At 46.7% G+C, this 19,854-nt stretch overlaps 1 protein-coding gene across 1 annotated transcript in view; it reads left to right on the top strand.

Moving 5' to 3' along the window:
- CDCP2 (CUB domain containing protein 2) overlaps window positions 1-16,320 on the top strand; it is a 52,020-nt gene extending 35,700 nt beyond the window's left edge. Inside the window, exons 4-7 of the mRNA XM_007945964.1 lie at window positions 2,286-2,621; window positions 3,636-3,989; window positions 11,958-12,136; window positions 15,994-16,320. Of these exons, the coding sequence (XP_007944155.1) occupies window positions 2,286-2,621; window positions 3,636-3,989; window positions 11,958-12,136; window positions 15,994-16,320 (1,196 nt within the window). The remainder of the gene's footprint in view (window positions 1-2,285; window positions 2,622-3,635; window positions 3,990-11,957; window positions 12,137-15,993) is intronic.
- The last annotated feature ends 3,534 nt before the right edge of the window (window positions 16,321-19,854 follow it).

Here is a 19,854-nt window from a genome sequence, read left to right as displayed (position 1 = left end):
AGTCAACTGGGAAGGAACTGTTTCAAGTGCTGAGGAGCACGGATGTCTCCTTGAGGACTAAGGTGCGCCTGACACAAGCCATGATATTTCCAATCACCTCGTATGCATGTGAGAGCTGGACAATGAATAAGGAAGAAGAGTTGATGCTTTTGACTTGTGGTGCTGGCAAAGAATGCTGAAAGAACCATGGACTGCTAAAAGAACTAACAGGTCTGTCCTGGAGGAAGTGCACCCGAAATGCTCCTTGGAAGTGAGAATGGCCAGACTTCATCTTACCTATTTTGGTCTCATCTATGTTGTCAGAAGGGACCATTCCCTGGAGAAGGATGTCATGTTTAGTAGGGTGGAGGATCGATGAAAGAGGGGGAGGCCTTCAACGAGATGGATTGACATGGTGGCTGCAATGATGGGCTCAAGTATAGCAGGGATCATGGAGCTGGAGCGGGATCAGGCAGTGTTTCGTTCTGCTATGCATGGGGTCGCTATGAGCCAGAAAAGACTCGCTGGCACCTAACAACAGCAACAACGCCAACCATTGAAAACACAAGTCAATATTGATGGCTTCCATCGAGTTAAATTTTTACAGATATGACATATGACTGGGTGCTGTCTTTTAATTACATGAAAAAATCATTTGAAAAATAAATGGTTTGAACTAAACAGAAGAATGAAATTTGCCCCCTATGCCTGTAGATGGGCGCTCTGGTAGCATAGTGCCTAAGGCATTTGACTGCTAACCAGAAGGCTGGCGGTTCAAACCCACCAGCCACTCCTTGGAAGGAAGGTTGGGCAACCTACTTCCATAGTGATACTGCCTTGGAAACCCAAGGACGTGTCGCTATGAGTCGGGCTGACTTGATGGCACATAACAACAACAACATGCCTGTAGATACCCACAAGCCCTGGAGCACAGTTTGGAAGCCTCTGCTGAGGATATTAGCATTGGAAAAGATCTTGCAGCCGATCTAAACCTGTTCTCTGATTTTACAAACAATACATCTGAGGCCCAGAGAGGGAATGTGCCTGTCCAATGCCACATAGCTGGAGGGGCAGCACTGGAACAAGAAGCTAAGTCTTGAGACACCCAGCCCAATACTCCATTCACACACCCAGGCCATGGGTGAGATCCTGGAGTCTCAGGAAATACATCCTGAGTGTGCCCCTTCCTGTAGGTAGCCACGAGCCAGTTACAATGCTCATCCTCATCCTCACCTGCCTCATAGTTGTGTAGGCTGTGCTGGATTCCTAAGGGCTTTCACCAGCATCTTCTTAGACTCTGCATGACTCTGAGCCCTGTGGGTGAGGCTCAGCAGGTTTTATGATTTCTGATATTCAGACAAGGCTCAGAGAGGTTGGGTTACTTGCCCAGGGTCACACAACAAACAAAAGGCAAAGCTGGAAGGACACCTGTCTTCAGACTTCAATCCCACCTTTACTTCATCATATCTTCTGTCTAATCCTCAGTTTCTTCATCTGTTAGGGAGGTTTGACAACATGCCTGATTCATGCCAGCTTCTGTGCTCCCTGGCCTGATAGGAGAGGGCAGTGACGGTGACAAGGGTTAAGTGCCCAGGTTCTACAATTACTCTCCCTGGGTTCAAGACCCACTCACCCTGTCACCAGCTGGGTGACCTGCTGTCAGGGCCTTGCCACTTCAGTGTGCTCCTGGCCACCTCCACATCTCCACTTGAGGACTTTTTTCCCGAAGCCAGAAGGTCACCCCTATATCCCAGCAGCCCTTGACCTGGACTCTCAGGAATTAGTATATAAACACCCCAGTTCCCTCACTCCTAGGGTGACATAACTCTGAGGTGCATGTTTTCCACCATTTCCCAGGGTTCTCCAGCAGGGTTCAGCAGCCATTGCCCATTTGTAACTGGCTTGACAGTACCCTTTAGGGTAGGCAGCATCTCCTCTTCACTGTCTCCTTCCCTCACTCCCCACCTAGGGCCCCCTACACCTCCCAAATTAATTCCTTATGCTCAAATCCTTGTCTCAAGGTCTGTCATTGGACAAACCCAAACTCAGACAGGTAAGTTATTTGTCTGTGCCTCTGTTTTTCTCACCTGTAAAATGGGAGAAACAACAGTACATTCCTCCTAGGGTTATGGTAAATGTTTAAAAAGATGGCACACGTGCTAATTTTCAGGCCTCAGTGAATGATAATGAGAGCCTGTGTAGACAGCAGGATGGGGTGGGATGTGTGTGTGTGTCTCATTCCTAAGGGAGGAGATTGGGGAGCTGTGGGGAGAGAGAAAGATCAGTCCAAGTTGGCTCCCTTGCAGATATGTGCGGTGGCGTCCTGACAGGCCTGTCAGGGGTCCTCACCAGCCCTGAGTACCCCAACAATTACCCCAATAACGTGGAGTGCCGCTGGGTGATCCGGGCCACTGGCCCCGCTACTGTCAAGCTGGTGTTCACAGACTTCCAGGTGGAGGGCAACGAGGAGTGCAACTATGACTACGTGGCCGTTCTCGGGGGACCAGGTCCTGCTCATGGGCATCACTACTGTGGTAGTGCCAGGCCCCCCACCCTCGTGTCCCTGGGCCATGAGTTGCAAGTGGTTTTCAAGTCTGACTTCAACATTGGAGGCCGGGGCTTCAAGGCCTACTACTTCTCAGGTAGGAGGGGCTGGAGCTACACTTGCTAGATCCCTTGGGCATGTGGGACTCTTGTCTCCCCACTATGATTGGAGGGGTTATGCTTTGCCATCTGGGGCCTTGCACTTTCTCTATTCTCGGCCTGGAGTGCTCTCCACAACCTACTCTGCCTGGCCGATGCCAAGGCGTGAGTGTGTCAACTCCTCGGTGAAGATTTCCCTGATTCACTCAGATAGAATTAATCTCTTCCATTACCTCCTTATAGAAGCTTTTTCATAACATTGAGCTAATGCTTATCACTTGTCTATGTGGTTTGCATGTCCATCTCCCCTGCCTAACTATGAGTTCCTTATGGTCTTATCTTTTGTACCTGGCACATACTCAATTAATGTTTGTAGAAATGAATGAATGAACCCTTGAGGAGTTCCCAGTCTAGTGAGGGAGATGAATAAGGAAACTAACAACGACAACCCATAGTGCTCTCTGCTATGTAACAGGAAGAATCATGGGTGACTTTCTGGAGGAAGAGAGAATTGATCAGTGCCTTGAAGGAACTATCCTGAGGCAGAAGGAAGGGAAGGGTGTTCCAAGCAGAGGAACAGCATGTACAAAGGCATGGAGGATAGAGAGGGTTTGGTGTGCTTCTACTACTAGGTGCTTGCTGGGGCTGGAATGTAAAGGGTGGGTGAAGGGCAGTGAGAAAAGGGGTAATGCTGGGTCACAAACTACCTTGTTTGTCAAGCCAGGGGCTTTGGACTCAACTCTGAAGACAGGTATTAGGGTATTATTATTGAATCCTTAACAGTGGCCAGCACTCCCTAGGGATTCCAATTGGAATGAGAGTCCCAGCTCTCAGCTGGTTTCAGTTTAAAGCAGGTGTTGGGATCAGTTGTCTGGTTTGCTGGTCATGGTACCCACAGCCTGCTGGGATGGGTTTAGGACTTCCTTAACACCTGCTGCTAAAGGCATAGCAGCAGAGGGTGACAGTCTCTACCCTCCTCACCATCACTCCTTCCACCCTCTTTCCCCTCCCAGGAGAATGCCAGGAGGTGTACACGTCCATGCGGGGTAACTTCTCCAGCCCACAGTACCCCAGCTCCTACCCCAACAATATTCGGTGCCACTGGACCATCCGCCTGCCTCCTGGTTACCGGGTCAAGGTCTTCTTCCTGGACCTGGACCTGGAGGGCCCCAACAGCCTGACCAGGACCTGTGACTTTGACCATCTGGCAGCCTTCGATGGGACCAGTGAGGAGGCGCCCCTGCTGGGGAATTGGTGTGGCCACCAGCTGCCACCACCCATCACCTCCAGCCACAACCAGCTCCTGCTTCTGTTGCACACGGACCTCAGTACCACCCACAGGGGCTTCTCTGTTGCCTACATTGGAGGTCAGCTGGGGTTGAAGGTGTAGTGCACTGGTTGGGGAAGGCCAGGCAGGGGCCCCAGGTCTTTGCAAGTTCCTTCTTCATCTCACCAGCTAGTCCTGATCCCCATGAATGGTCTCTAGCCCCTTCTTGGGTGGCTACACCCCTGCCAGTGACTCCCCTGGAACCTTTTAAATGGTACCAATATGATCCTTTCTTATTCCATTCTTGTGGAGCCTCTTTTTCCAGCTCCCAATTCCATGATCCTGAATTCCCCCTTTCTCCAGCTTGGTGGAGAGTTAAGCACTTGGCTACTAACTGAAAGGCTGGTGGTTCACATCCACAAAGAGATGCCTTGAAAGAAAGACTTGGAGATCTATGTTCAAAAGATCACAATCATTGAAAACCCTACAGAGCTCAGGTCTACTGACTCACATGGGGTTGCCATGAGTTGGAATCTACTTAATGGCAACTAGTATTTCTATCTCCTTCCCCCATGGGGCCCCTGGCCACTCTAGTACCATGGTTGATCCTTTGTATTCAGGGATAACATGCAAAATATGATAATTATTAAGTACCATTTAATGATGGCAAACAATTGGTATAACCATGGAGATGCCTGCTAGCTTTGCTTTTGTCAGTTAGAAATGGTTTGGCTGCAGCAACAGAAATCTTGACTGACAGTGGCTCAAACAAATGGTGTTTGTTTTTCCACGCATAATAAGAAGTCTAAAGCTAGGCAGCTGTTGTGTTGATTCAGGGGCCCAGCTGGTGTCTCTGGGATTCTCTTGGCCTTTCCCTCATGATTGCAAGATGGCTGCCACAACTCCAGGCATCTTGTTCATGTTCACTGCTGAAATGAAACAGGAGATGTGCCAGCCACAAATGCTCCTTAATTATGAAAGCAAAAGCATTCCCAGAAGCTCTCAAAAGACATCTTGTGTCTCATTACTTTGAACTGGGTCAGTTATTCATGCCTAGCTGCAAAGGAGGCTGGCAAGCTGGTATTTAGCTTTTCCACCCTCTTCTTTCAGTGAGGTTTGTGAGCCAACAGTATCCACTACCTCTCCTCCCTTCCCTTCTCCTCCTCCCACCACCTTTCCCTGGACCCCGGGCCCAGATATTCCTGTGCTTTGGACCCATTTCTCCCTCTGCCTGGCCAGATCTAAGCTCCCCATGGTGCAGATGTGGAAACAGATGTGCAGAGAGGGAAAGGACTTTGCTTTGGTCATGTAGTCAGTCAGTGGCATGGCCAAAGGCTAGAACTCACGTTCCTGCCTTTGCTTTCATCTTAGTTATCTAGAGCTGCAGTAACAGAAATACTACAAGTGGGTGGCTTTAAAGAACAGAAATATATTTCCTCACAGTGTAGGAGGCTAGAAGTCTGAATGCAGGGAACCAGTTCTAGTGCAAGGCTCCCTGTTGGCTCTGGGGAACATCCTTGTCTCAGCTTCTCTAGCCCCTAGTTTTTTGGTTTATTGGTGGTCTTCCTGAGGCATCATTTATGCTTCCTCCTGTGTCTAATCTGCTCTTTTTATATCTCAAAAGTGTTTAAGACACACCCTATGCTAATTGGCCTCATTAACATAACCAAGAAAACTCTATTACCAAATGGGCTTATATTTACAGTATGTTGCTATTGTTGTTGGGTGCCATTGAGTCAAAACAGACTCAACAGGACCCGATGTGACAGAGTAGAACTGCACTCCATAGAGTTTTCTAGGCTGTAATCTTTATGGGAGGAGCCATGGTAGTGCAATTGTTACGCATTTGGCTGCTAACTGAAAGATAGGTGGTTTGAACCCACCAGTTGCTCCATGGGAGAAAGATGTGCCAGTGTGTTTCTATAAAGATGACATCCTTGGAAATCCTCTGGGGGCAATTCTACTCTGTCCTACAGGGTTGCTATGAGTTGGATTTGACTCAATGGAAAGTGAATTTGATGCAGGTCACCAAGTCTTTCTCTCATGGAGCCACTGGGTGAGTTTGAACCATGAACCTTTTGGTTATCAGTGAACGCTTAATTGTTGTGCTACTAGGGCTCCTTTCCACAGGTATAGGGGTTAGGATTCCAACACATATATTTTTTTCTGGCTGGGGGGCACATTTCAATCCATAACATCCTTCTCTTTTTTCCTTTTTATTCCAGGTCCAAAGGGTGACCCAAGGCCATAGTCTCAGGGGTTTCACCAGTCTCTATAAGACCAGTAATTCTGGTCTTTTTTTTTTTTTTTTTACAATTTTGAGTTTTATTCCACATTCTTCTCCCACTCTATCCAGGATCTCCAATTTTGATCCCTTTCTGAGTGGTTGACAGTGGTAGCAGGGCATTATCTAGTTCTTCTGGTCTCTGGGTTATATAGGTTGAGGTTCTCATGGTCCATTAGTCTTTTGGACTAACTGTTTCCATGCATCTTTGATTTTCTTCAGTTGTTCTTTGCTCTGGATGAGGAGAGACCAATAGTTGCCAGTTATATGGCTGCTCACAAGCTTTTCAGACCCAGTTGCTACTCACAGAACTAAAGTGTAGAGCAATATTTTTGTATACCATGTTGTGCCATTTATCTTGATGTCCTCTGTGACCATGGTCCTCAGCCCACAGGCCCAGCGACCTAGTCCCTCAAGATGCTTATTTGTGGCTATAAGTTATCCTAACTTTGCCTCCTGTTATGTTTAAACTACACATGGACATTTTTATACCACATACAATAGATAAGTAGGAATGTCACATATTTCTCGAGGGGCACAGTTCAATCCATAACATCTTTCTTGAGTGCCTGGGAAGGGCCTGGGGGAGGGGAGCCCAGGGCAGAGCTCAGACAAGCCAGGACCACATCCAAATGCTGCCATTTACTGACTGTTACCTACCAGTCAGATTGACTACATCTGTGGCAAGAGGCAATGGAGAAGTTCAGTATCTTTGGTCAAAACAAGGCCAGGAACTGATTGTGGAACAGACCATCAACCGCGTTTATATGCACATTCAAGTTGAAAACAATTAAAACAAGTCCACAAGAGCCAAAATTTGACCTTGATAGTATCCCTCCTGAATTTAGAGACCATCTAAAAAATAGATTTGATTCATTGAACACCAATGATTGAAAAACAGAGAAATTGTGGGATGACATCAAGAACATCATCCATGAAGAAAGCAAGAGGTCATTATTAAAAAGACAAGAAAGGAAGAAAAGACTAAGGTGGATGTGAGAAGAGACTCTGAAACTTGCCCTTGAGTGGAGAGTAGCTAAAGCAAATGGAAGAAATGACAAGATGAAAGAGCTGAACAGAAGATTTCAAAGAGCAGCTCAAGACAAAGTCAATTATTATAAGGAAATATGCAAAGACCTGGAGTTAGAAAACCAAAAGAGAAGAACATGCTTGGCATTTCTCAAACTGAAAGAACTGAAGAAAAAAAATTCAAGCCTCGAGTTGCAATATTGAAAGATTCTATGGGCTAAATATTAAATGATGCAGGAAACATCAAAAGAAGATGGAAGGAATACACAGAGTCACTCTACCAAAAAAAAAAATTGGTCAATGTTCATCCATTTCAGGAGGTGGCATATGATCAAGAACCAATGGTATTGAAGGAAGAAGTTGAAGCTGCACTGAAGGAGTTGGTGAAGATCAAGACTCCAGGAATTGATGGAATGCCCATTGAGATGTTTCAACAAATGGATGTCCCCCTGGAAGCACTAACTCAGCTATGCCCAGAAATTTGGAAGACAGCTACTTGGCCAACTGACTGGTAGAGATCCATATCTGTACCCATTCCAAAGAAAGGTGATCCCACAGAATGTAGAAATTATCAAATAATATCATTAATATCACATGCAAGTAAAATATTAGAGAAGATAATTCAAAACTGGGTTGCAGCAGTATATTGACAGAGAGCTCGTAGAAATGCCAGCTGGATTCAGAAGAGGACGTGGAGTGAGGGATATCATTGCTGATGTCAGATAGATCTTAGCTGAAAGCAAAGAATACCAGAAAGATATTTACTTATGTTTTATTGACTATGCAAAAGCATTTGATTGTGTGGATCATAACAAATTATGGATAACATTGAGAAGAATGGGAATTCCAGAACACTTGATTTTACTTATGAGGAACCTGTACATAGACCAGGAGGCTGTTGTTCGAACAGAACAAGGGGATACTGCATGGTTTAAAATCAGGAAGGGAGTGCATCAAGGTTGTATCCTTTCACCATACTTATTCTACTTGTATGCTGAGTAAAGAATCCGGGAAGCTGGGTTATATGAAGAAGAACATGGCATCAGGATTGGAGGAAGACTCATTAGCAATCTGTGATACGCAGATGGCACAACTTTGCTTGTTGAAAGTGAAGATGACTTGAAGCACTTACTGATGAAGATCAAAGACTACTGTCTGCAGTATGGATTACACCAAAATACAGAGAAAACAAAAATCGTCACAACTGGTCCCATAAACAGCTTCACAATAAATGGAGAAAAGGTTGAAGTTGTCAAGGACTTCATATTACTTGATTCTACAATCAACACCAATGGAAGCAGCAGTCAAGACATCAAACAGTGTATTGCATTGGGCAGATCTCCTGCGAAAGACCTTTCAAGTGATGAAGAGCAAAGATATCTCCTTGAAGACTAAGGTGCGCCGAACCCAAGCCATTATTTTCAATTACCTTGTATGCATGTGAGAGCTGAGCAATGAATAAGGAAGACTGAAGAAGAGTTGATGCTTTTGAGTTGTGGTGTTGGAGAAAAATGCTAAGAGTACCATGGACTGCTAAAAGGACTAACAAATCTGTCCTGGAAGAAGTACAGCCAGAATGCTCCTTGGAAGCGAGAATGGCCAGACTTTGTCTCATCTACTTTGGTCATGTTGTCAGAAGGAACCATTCCCTGGAGAACAATATCATGCTTAGTAAAGTGGAGGGTCAATGAAAAAAGGGAAGGCCTTCAATGAGATGGATAGACACAGCGGCTACAAGGATGGGCTCAGGTATAGCAAGGATCAAGTCCTGCTGGCACAGGATTGGGCAGTGTTTCGTTCTGCTGTGCATAAGGTCACTATGAGTCGGAGATGACTCCTTGGCACCTAACAGCAATAATAAGGGGACTCATTTGCAAAAGGGGCTGAGAAATGTGCCTTGACAGGTGGTTGTGAAGATGAAATGGGTAACATAGGTCAGAGCGCATGGCTCCAAAGACATCCTTGCTGGGTGTGGATTTGTTTTCCTTGTGGGCCTCAGACCAGTTAAGCAGTCAAAAGTGTTTCTTCTTTTCACACCCTCCTGCAAGAGGAGTTTGAGGCTCAGCAACAGGGAGGGGAAGGTTATATAGCTGCAGTAAGCTCCCAGCAACAAGTTGTCAAGTTGATTCTGACTCATGGAAGTCCCATGTTTATCATAGTAGAACTTGCTCCATAGAGTTTGCAGTGGCTGATTTTTTGGAAGTAGATCACTAGAACTTTCTTCTGAAGGGTCTCTGGGTGGACATGGACTAGCTAATCTTTTGGTTATCAGTCAAGCATGTTAAAGCTAGTGGCAAAGGGGTGACCGTGGCCCTCAGTCAGCTCCATTCATAAACTGGGGAAGGAGAGCTAGAGACCACTGTGGCCCCTCTGCAGAGCAAGCCCCTTCTCTGATTCTGTGTTGGAGACGATGGAGGACTGGATGAGCGCTCCAGAAAGCCAGGTTCCATCAAGCTAGGTGGCAGATCATTTTCTCCCTCCAGGTCTCAGGTTTCCATTTGTGAAATGAGGACATTTGCTGAATGATTTTTAGAGTCCCTTTGGCTCTCATTTTCTGATTTCCTGGCTGGGGTCTTCTCCAGCTCCATGTAATTTTGCACCAGCCCCTTCCCCTGTCTGTCTCTCCTAAGACTGAGGGTAGGAGCAGCTCTAACCTGGCTCCTGTGTCAGGGGCTTCAATGCAGAAGCATCCCCCTCTTCCTGCCTCCAGACACACACACACCCCACCTCCCTGCCCAGATCCCAGTGGGAGCTCAGGGTCAGACAGGGGCGCTTATGCCGCCAAGGCTCCAGCTGTGGCCCGGGCTGCAGGCAGCCTTCCTGCTGGAAGGGCGGCCTCGGCATCAATCAGGGGTGACACACAGTTCAGCGCCATGGCCATCATCGTGGGAGACAGCAGGCCCATAAATCCCTGACTGCCCAGACACCAGAGGCTGAAATATGTCTGAGGCATTTCCCGTAGAGGCTTGGAGAGTTCCAGGCCTCTGTCTCCCAGCTCGATCTCCTTTTCCCTGCCTCCAGTCACCTGGCTCTCTTCCCTGCCCCCATCCACACACACATGCACATGTACACATATGCTCCACCCAGACACTTAGAGTCACATTCACATCCCCTGGCCAGGAGAGTGCAGGGGACCAGGGGACAACCAAATAGAGAGGAGAGATCACAGACTTTTGACTCCTCTAGACTCAAAGGTTAAAATTCCAACCTGGCCAATGCAAATACCACCACCTCTCAGAGCTCGCATTTCCAAAACAGTGAAACACATTCAGCCATGCCCACCGTCTGGGATCTTTGTGGGAGGGGGCAGTGAGGCCCTCCCTCACCATCCTTTTAAAAATTGCAAATCCTCCCTCACCCCATCTGCTCTCCCTGTCTTATTTCTTCCTTGAATTTCATCCAGAGCTCTTGCTCTATTTTTTTATAATTTGTTTTATTTTTTGTTGCTGTTGTTGAGAATATACACAGCAACACATACGCCAATTGAACAGTTTCTCCAAGTCCAGTTCAGTGACATGGATAAGATTCTTCAAGTTGTATAACCATTCTCACCTTCCTTTTCTGAATTGTTCCTCCCCCTTTAACATAAACTCACTTTCCCCTCGGTTTCCTATCTCATCTTTCCAGTTGCTGTGGTCACTTTGATCCCACATAGATAGTTCTTGAAAGAGCACAGTGCTCAAGGCAGACATTGTTACTAATTAAGCTGAACTAATTGTTTGGTTTTAAGAAGATTTTAGGGGATATTTTTGGTTTAAGATTTAAAGGTTATCTCATGGCAATAGTTTCAGGGGTTTATCTAGCTTCCATGGCTCCAGAAAGGCTGGAGTTTATGAGAATTTAAAATTCTATTCAGCATTTCCCCCCTTTTGATCAAGATTCTTCTAGAGAATCTTTGATAAAAATGTTCAGTAATGGTAGCCAAGCACCATCCAGTTCTGGTCTCCGGGCAAAGGAGGCAGTTGTTCATGGAGGCAATTAGCCATACATTCCATATACTCCTCCTATTCCTGACTCTCCTTCTGACTTATTTATTGCCACTTCCCATGACTAGAACGTGAGCTCCATGAAGGGCAGGGTTTTTGAACAGTTTTTTCCCCCCATTTCAAAATCTGTGGCACTTGGAATAGTGCCTGCACATAGTAGGCCATCAATAAATACTTGTTAAATAGTTGAATAAATCACCTGACACATAGTAAACTGATCAGTAAAGAGTAGCTTTTATTATGATTAAGAATATTCACTCATTCATTTTGTCAGTCACTCATCCTGCATTCAATGCCCTTGCCAAGATCTGTGCCAGGCTCAGAAGATGCTGAGTTAAACATGGAGCCTGCCCTTGGGGAGCTCACAGTCGGATGGAGTTAAATGGAACACTAATATATATCAGACAGTGTTTCACCACTATGCATAAAATTTCCAGTGGCCAATTTTTTCAGAAGTGGATGGCCTCATCTTTCTTCCCAGTCTGTCTTAGGTGGAAGCTCCACTAAGACCTGTCCACCATGGGTGACTCCGCTGGTATTTGAAATATGGGCGGCATAGCTTCCAACTACCACAGTACAACAAAGTGACAAATGAATGGGAGTAAATGGAACAACACATGTAAAATATCCCACACCGTGCCCAGTAGGACTGCATAAGAACCTTCCACATTTTGCATCTGGTTTCCTCATCTACCACCCTTGGGCAGTGGGAAGGGTAGAGGTGAGATTGCCTGCCCCTAGGCCTTCAGCTTCTCCCTCCCATTCCCAGTGGTGCCCATGAACGTGAGCTGCTCCCGCACAGACTTCCAAATTCTGATCTCAGCACAGACGCTGGCCCCACTAGAGCGGAACAAGATCTACCTGGGCAGCCGGAGCTGTGCTGCCCAGGAAGTTGGCAGCAACTTCAGGATCCAGGCCCGCTTTGACACCTGTGGCACAGAATCTCAGGTAGGAGACTGGGGAAAGGGGATCAGGTGTGAGGGAGGGGCTCTGACACTTGCTGAGAGACAGCTGCCATTGCTGAGAGCTCTTTGTTCCTGGCTCTGGTGACCACCCAAGCCTGGGTGCAGAACTCAGCCCCTCTTGGCTTTACTTCAATCCATTTGCAGTGTGTAGACTCAATGAAAAACTCAAATAAGTTCTGGAGACAGAAGAGGGGATCCCATTGCATACCCCACCAACAACCTAAAAGCTTCCCTTGACCACTCCTCCGGCAAGACCTTGTTGGCCGGGCCACCACCAGAGGTCTTCCTGGCTGTTCCTCCTCTCTCCTTCGGAGCTCTGCAGTACACTGACACTGACACTGCAGCTCTCACCCATTTAACAGGCAGAGCTATTTGAGCCTGGCTTGTCTTCTGCCTGCCCCTTCCCCAGCCTTGGGATCCAAATCCATCCCTGAGCTCAGCAAAACAAAAGGACCCTTCAAGTAACAGGATCCATGTCCCTCAAAAGGCAGCAAGGATTAATAATGAATGTTTTCTGCTATCCTTATATTTTGGAGGCCATCAATCCAAGTTTAGGGCCCTCAGAGAGTCACTGGGCAGTGGCCCAAGCACCCTGGATGTTTGTACCCTTAGGAGTCAGGAAGGGAGGTGGGGACAGAGGGAACAGTGGCCTCTATCTGAGAGACTCCCCAGCCTTGGCATCCAGGGGAATTTGCCAGACTAACTTGGCAGAAATCACATGCCTTCCAGCAACCCCCACTCCACCGACATTAACCAACAGCATGCCACATCTAGCCCTCCTCTGCCTTCCCCAGCCTCCTGCAGTCACTATCCTTTTGACCTGAGAAGAGGAGAAAGTTGGGAGGTTAATCCTAGCTGCCAAGATACTCCACCCTCACCCCCACTCCATGCCCTAAGTCTCACCAGGCTTTTCTCTGAGACTGAAACACATACTATGGAGTCATAAAATGATGGAGACCAAGAATCTCAGAAGCAGAGAATCACGAAAATCCTGGAACTAAGGACTCTGTAATTCAGAATCTCAGCTTCAGAACCACCACCAGATCTCAGAATCATAGAATCCTTGAGTCAATATCTTGGAAACGAACAATCTGAGAATCTTAGACTCATAGATTCTTAGTGTCACCCCTATAAATGTTAGACCCACGAAGACCAGTTTCTGCATAGAGTTGCTTTCAAAGCAGCATAGCTCAAGTAGTCAAAAGCAATAACAAAGTCATTCCAATCTTTTCTTGCATCTATTAAAAAAACATTAGAGACTTGATTTCATAACCATCAACACCACACCTTTCTGGTCTTTTCTTTCCTCAAGTCTCTCACTCATCAGAAACTCCCAAACTCCTCCCTCCCCCTCCTGTGTGATTCTCTTCCTCCTTTCTGTATAGATTTATTTTGTCCCTTTCACTAAATCCTCTTCCACTCTCAGGTCTTGCCTTTCTTTGCCCGGTGCCTGATTCTGTACCACAGATATTCAGGAGACAAGTTCTTCTCAGAGGGTGGAGGTGGTAGACAGACTGAGGGCACAAATAAGAAGACTCTTGTGAGGAACATGGAATCGGAGGGTTTTGGAAGCCCAGAGCAGGAAAAGACCTACAATATCACCTCCTCCTGTGCTCTCCTGAGTTGTGACTCTGCTTCACCCCTTTAACAAAGGGGTCCCTCAGTCTCCAGTGATGAGCACTTCTTATTCCTCAAGGTTGCTAGCTCCTGTATAGATAACTTCTGTTTTCAGAAGAAGCACCTCAGAAGTGCCACCTGTTCGGCCAGGTGTATTTGGGCAGCCTGAGGAGTGTAATAGAGGCTGCAGATTTGGGTGGGTGGGAAGAGTAGCCCTGCATCACTACAGCCTCCCTCTCCAGACTGCACCAAATGGCCCATCAAAATGCTGCCCTGCAGTCACCCTACAATCTCAGGGTGACTTGACTCCTGTTTCCCTCCCCTGTGGGGATGTGGTGGGGTACAGTGTGTCAGGGTCCCCACATCTAGCTCCTCATTTACTCTTCCCAACCCTAGAGATGCTGTTCGGTTGACTAGGGATTCAACAGCAGGACACATGCTGCCAACATAATTGGGAAAAAAGATTCCAGAAGGAAAATCACACATTACCAGGGACAGAGCTTCTACCTGGACGGCAGGAGACCTGGCTTCAGGATTTAGCTCTGCAAAAGTTACTGCCCTCGCTGGGCCTCCATAGTCACATCTGTAGAGTTGCCAAGGAAAGGGCATTGGACTGTATGCTCTGAAAAGTCCCCTTTAGTGCCACATTCTTTGGTCCAAGTAAGGCACAATGGCCGAGTTCAGTGCTGAGTCAGACAGATCTGAGAACATGGTCTCTGACACTTGCTTGCTGTCTGACCTCAGAGAAGGGATTTAACTTCTGGGCCTCAGTTTCTTCATTTGCAAAACAGGAGTAGTAACAGTACCAGTTAGAGAGGATTGTTGTGAGAATTAAATAAGATAATGGGAGCTCTGGTGGCATAGTGCCTAAGGCACTTGACTTCTAACCAGGAGGCTGGTGGTTCAAACCCACCAGCCACTCCACAGAAGGAAGGTTGAGCAATCTACTTTGGTAGTGATACCGCCTCGGAAACCCAAGGAGGGGTCACTATGAGTCGGATCTGACTCGACAGCAGTGCACAATGCACTTAAATACAGAGCCTGTGGAACTTGGGGCCTGGGGGCAGAGAGGCACCAGGGAAGAAAGACCTGGCCATCTGCTTCCATCAAGATTACAGCCAAGAAAACCCTATGGAGCAGTTCTACCCTGTGACACATGGGGTCGCCGTGAGTCAGAATTGATTCAACAACAACAGGTTGCTTCGTTTTGTTTTTTGTAGAACTTGTCAAATGTCCCCAAAATTTGACCTGTTATTATTATTGTTACCATCTTTCATAGACCCCATCTCTTTGAAGACAGAGAACTTAGGCCCAGCAAATCAGATCCTGTTCTTCCAGACATCTCACCCTCATTAAATAAATAAATACAAAGTTGCTATTGAATTGATTCTGACTCATGGTGACCCATGTGTGTCAGGGTAGAACTACTCCAGAGGGCTTTTAATGGCTGATTTTTCAGAAGTAGATAGCCAGGCCTTTTTTTTTTTTTTTTTCCAACTTTTTATTGTGATTTGGGTGAAATTTTACAAAGCAGATTCATTGTCCATTCAACAGTTCATACACATTTCAGGACATTGATTATAATCCCCACAGTGTAATAGCTCTCTTCACACTTCCTCCCTGTGGTTACCTTTTCCCTATGTCCTTCTATGCGCTCCTGTCCCCTGAGCGATCTCCCTGCACAAATGCTGCCCTCCTGATCTCCTGTGGTTGATTGTTCTAAGGGGTGTATCTCCCTGGTATAATTATCCAGTTCATAGGCCTGCCTATTGTTTGGCAGAGAGTTAAGCCATGGGAGTGAGTTCAACTCCAGGCCCGAAGGGAGATTAGGGGCCATAGTCTCAGGTGTTTCACTAGTGATCCTGGTCTTTTAAATGTTTTTTTTCTTTTACATTTTTCTCCCACTCTATGCAGAACCTCTGATTTTGATCCCTTTCTGGGTGGTTTATTTTACCTCAGGCCTTTTTGCTGAGGTGCCTCGGAATGGACTCAAACCTCCAATCTTTGGGTTAACAGTTGAGCACGTGAACCGTTTGCACCACCCAGAGACTCTCTGACCCTTTCTTACAGATGAGGTTCAGAGTGGGAAGGGGGTCAGTGGCTGAGCTGGGGCTAGAAGGTTCCTGGGCCTCTGCTCCCTTGGGATTGAGTCCCAAATACCTAGGGGAGCAGGGTCAGCTCAGATCCCTGTAGGTGTGAGTGAATGTTCTCATGACCCCACAGAGAAGAAACAACACTTCATTGATCGTCAGCATGCTGTACATCGACTTCTCGGCTGGCGAGCAGGAGGACATCCATGAGTATGAGGTCCTCTGTGAGCCACGACGCAAGGAGGCTTCTGTCCACCTGCTGTCTGGCTCCCACTGGCTTGGGCCCTATACTGCCACTGCTGAGCACCTTCAAGAAGCGCCACCCAGGGCCGAAGTGGAGGCACTGGAAGGCCAGGTGGCCATGGTGGCCCAGGACACCAGTGACATTGTCTTCCTGGGCCTTTGCATCCTGGCTGGAATCCTCATGGTCATTGCCATTGTGGTCCTGATGCTGCTGTGAACAGACAGGATAGGGACCTGGCATCTGGCATCCCTAGGAGGCAGCTTGGGGACTCCACAACAGGGTGGGATGGGGCCTTGCTGACTCATTGGTGACCTTGGGCAAGTTGCTGTCCTTCTCTGAGCCTCAGCTTCCCAGGGAGAATCATTCTACTCTGCCTACCTCATAGGCTGGCATGAGGCTCAGAGAAGAGCTCTGTATACTATAGCACGTCATGTACATGCATGCAAGTGTTATTATTAATTTTGAGGGTATTCTGCTGTACAAAAGAACTCTCCATGTGTGTTATTTGTCAATTTTGTATAGTATGGTCACTGATGACTGTGTGAATAAAACTGACTCATTCTGGAGCTAGTATGAGAACCAATAAGAGCATCTTTTACTTTTCCAACTAATCACTTATCCCAAATCTTCATTAGCAGGACATCCGGTATTCATCTAGCAGCTTCCGCCTTCTTGAATTGACACAAGATCCTTAAGACTTTGTCCAAACGAGGCCAACTCCAAACATAGACAAAGGAAGCTGAAACTCCAAGTAGTACTGTCATTTCAGTCCGTGACACTCAGTGTCACTGTTGAAGACTGGTCCTCCGCATCTTGGTAGGTGCTTGTCCACTGAGGTTGTGATGCCCTGCTGGGTCAGATGCCTCACAGTGTGCTCAGTAGTGAGGCTGGAGGCTGAGGGCTGGTGTCTTTCATGTTGGAGTTTTTCTTCCAATGTCTTGTGATCTTTGTTGAAAAGCTGAATGTAGTTCCATGTACCTCTTTTTCATCCCTGTTGTTAAACTCAGATCACCAGCCCATCCTTGATCTCAGATGAATTCTCTTTGGAGTCCTCTGAGACTTCTCCTGCTCTTAACTCAGAGCTACTCTAGTCTACCTACATCTTTCTAAGTTCATCACAGGGAAGAGGGGTGTGGATATTAACACTTCCCCTGTGAGAAGACCTCCAGGATTCTTATGCAAATTGGTCTACCCTTCTTGAGAGCACTAAATATCAAGATGTGGAGCGATCTTGTTAATAAAAAATAAACAAAATTTAAACAAAAATAAATGGATAATATACCACTTTTTTTTTCCTATTTACCTTTATGTTTATATATTGAATCACTGAAGTGAGTTCTTCCATAATAACAGAAATTAACATGCTGGCCACCTGTATCAATTAAGGAAAATTGTAGCTAAATTACAATTAATTCAGTAACCCAACATTCACTAGTTTCCAGCTTTGTGCCTGGTGTTCTAGGCTCTAGGCATAAGCCATGAACAAATCGAATGAGATTCCTGCCCTCAAGATGCTTACAGTCTGATGGCGCATAACTTGGGAGGGGAAAGGATAATTGAGCTCGTAACTTGCAAGAAAACTAGAGAGAAAAGAGCCAACAAAGTAAGAAATGAATTGAGTAAGGGAAAAAGAGTTGCCTGGACATTAGGAGGGTTGAGTTCAAGTCCCAGCTTCTTATCCATTGTGTGAGTCTGGGCAAGTCACTTTGATTCTATGAGTCTTGATTTTTCCATCTGCAAAATGAAACAACAGTTCCTATTTTTCTATGAGGATGCAGCAACGTTAAGGATTAAGGAAGTCTGTCAGGGTAGATAAGGCACCAAGAGTCCTGACTGCCACCCTGGAGTGTTTGGACCAGAGATTTTTTCTTCTTTCTCTTCCATCTATGTTCTTGCTCTCAGACAACCCCAGCCACTGAGCCATCCTGCTTTGTGAACAACTCACATAACCCCCGGGTCTCAGTTTCCCTCAGTCTGTGAAGGACTGGACACACAACAGATACTCTTTGAGGGCCATTGGGGTTTCTTCCCTCCAGGAGCCATGGATTGGACCTTGGGGTGAAGCTGGTGAGAGCTGGGACAGGTGGACCCAAGCTGGGCCTTGTCCTTGTCAGCTCATCAGGGTAGGGGAGACAATAGCCTAGCCTATGCCAAGCCTAATCCTCAAAACTGTGTGTGAGTGTGTGTGTGCATGCATGCACACGTGGAAAAGCTGGGGACCTCAATTTCTACTTCTAGAAGCTGATCTTCATGCCTCACTGCACAGAGACCAGAGCTCTAGCTCTGCAGCCAGAGCATCTTGGGTCAAACCAGGGCTACACGACTTACTACTGTGTGACCCTGGGCAACTCTTTCTAAGCTCCACGTTCTTATCAGCAAAGTAAGGAGAATAATAACACCCACTTCATTGTTTTTTTGTGATAATTAGATGAGATAATGTGTGACAGTAACCACCAAATAGGAAAGACTCAATAAAAGTCAGCTATTACCATTGACTACATAGAAGGTGTAGGCCCAGCTTTGCCACTGACTTGCTACATGACCTCGGGGGAGCCCGTTCTCTTCTCTGGCCTCAGTTTCTCCATCTACAAAATGTGATGAGCATCATTATTACCTCCAGCCTCATGACTGTCATAGTTACCAACTGCTAAACACCAACTATGTGGCCCACCCACCCACTGCCATCAAGTCAATTCCAAGTCATAGCAACCACCTATAGGGTTTCCAAGGCTATAAATCTTTACAGAAGCAAGTGCCTCATCTTTTTCCCGTGGAAATGCTGGGGGTTCAAACCTCTGACCTTTTGGTTAGCAGCCCATTCATTGTTTTAACCACAGCACCCTCAGAGCTTCTAACTATGTGTCAGATGTTTAAAATGTGTCATTTCACTTAAGCCAAACTGTGAGGTGGTGGTGTTATGTGCCATCGAGTCGGACCTGACTCATAGCCACCCCTCCTTGGGTTTCCAAGGCAGTATCACTACAGAAGTAGAGTGCCCCATCTTCCTTCTGAGGAGTGGCTGATGGGTTTGAACTGCCATCCTTCTGGTTAGCAGTCAAGTGCCTTAGGCACTAAGCTACCAGAGCTCCTGTTCTTCTGATAGTCTGTGGTATTTTCAGTATTCTGTGAGGTAGGTATAATTATCCCCACTTTACAGAGGAGGAAACTGAGACTTGGGGAGGAAAAATGCCATGCCCAAGGTCACATGGCTATAAAATGTTGAAGATAGGTTGAGAGGTGCCAGTTCTTCTCTGAAATGGGGGGACTATACAGTGACCTGGAGCCTCGTAGGATCCCAAGCCAATGCCCTCAAACCCAAAGGCCATGTCTGATTGGAAAAGACTGGAGTAGCAGAGAGCAAGAGGATGGTTTTAGCTTCACAGATGTGCCCAGATATTGCCATTCCCAGCCCTCTGGGCAGCCAGCATGTTGATTATCCTGAGAGAGCTTCGGGAAATGACAGTCTTTATGACAGCATAGTGTCTATTAGAAATGAGAGAGCAGAAATGATACCCATTAGCCAGCACGTCCTGGCCCTGGAAGAGTGCCAGGGCATGGCAGGCATGGTACAGCTCTCCTGCTCCCTACCAATTTTCCCTTTGCAGAGAGTGGGAGCTGTAGAAGGAGCCCAGGTTGAATCCCAGCTCCCTCCTTCACTGGCTCTAGGTGACCCTGGAACATGCCTATCCCTGGGTGGGAGCTGTGGATCATGCTGCCAGCCTGTCCATGTAGGACCAGTGTCACTGATGA

This window comes from Orycteropus afer, unplaced genomic scaffold (genome assembly GCF_000298275.1).
Source record: "Orycteropus afer afer isolate SDZICR_OR568_19922 unplaced genomic scaffold, OryAfe1.0 scaffold00145, whole genome shotgun sequence".
Taxonomy (NCBI): domain Eukaryota; kingdom Metazoa; phylum Chordata; class Mammalia; order Tubulidentata; family Orycteropodidae; genus Orycteropus; species Orycteropus afer.
This window is presented reverse-complemented; position numbering and strand designations above follow the sequence as displayed.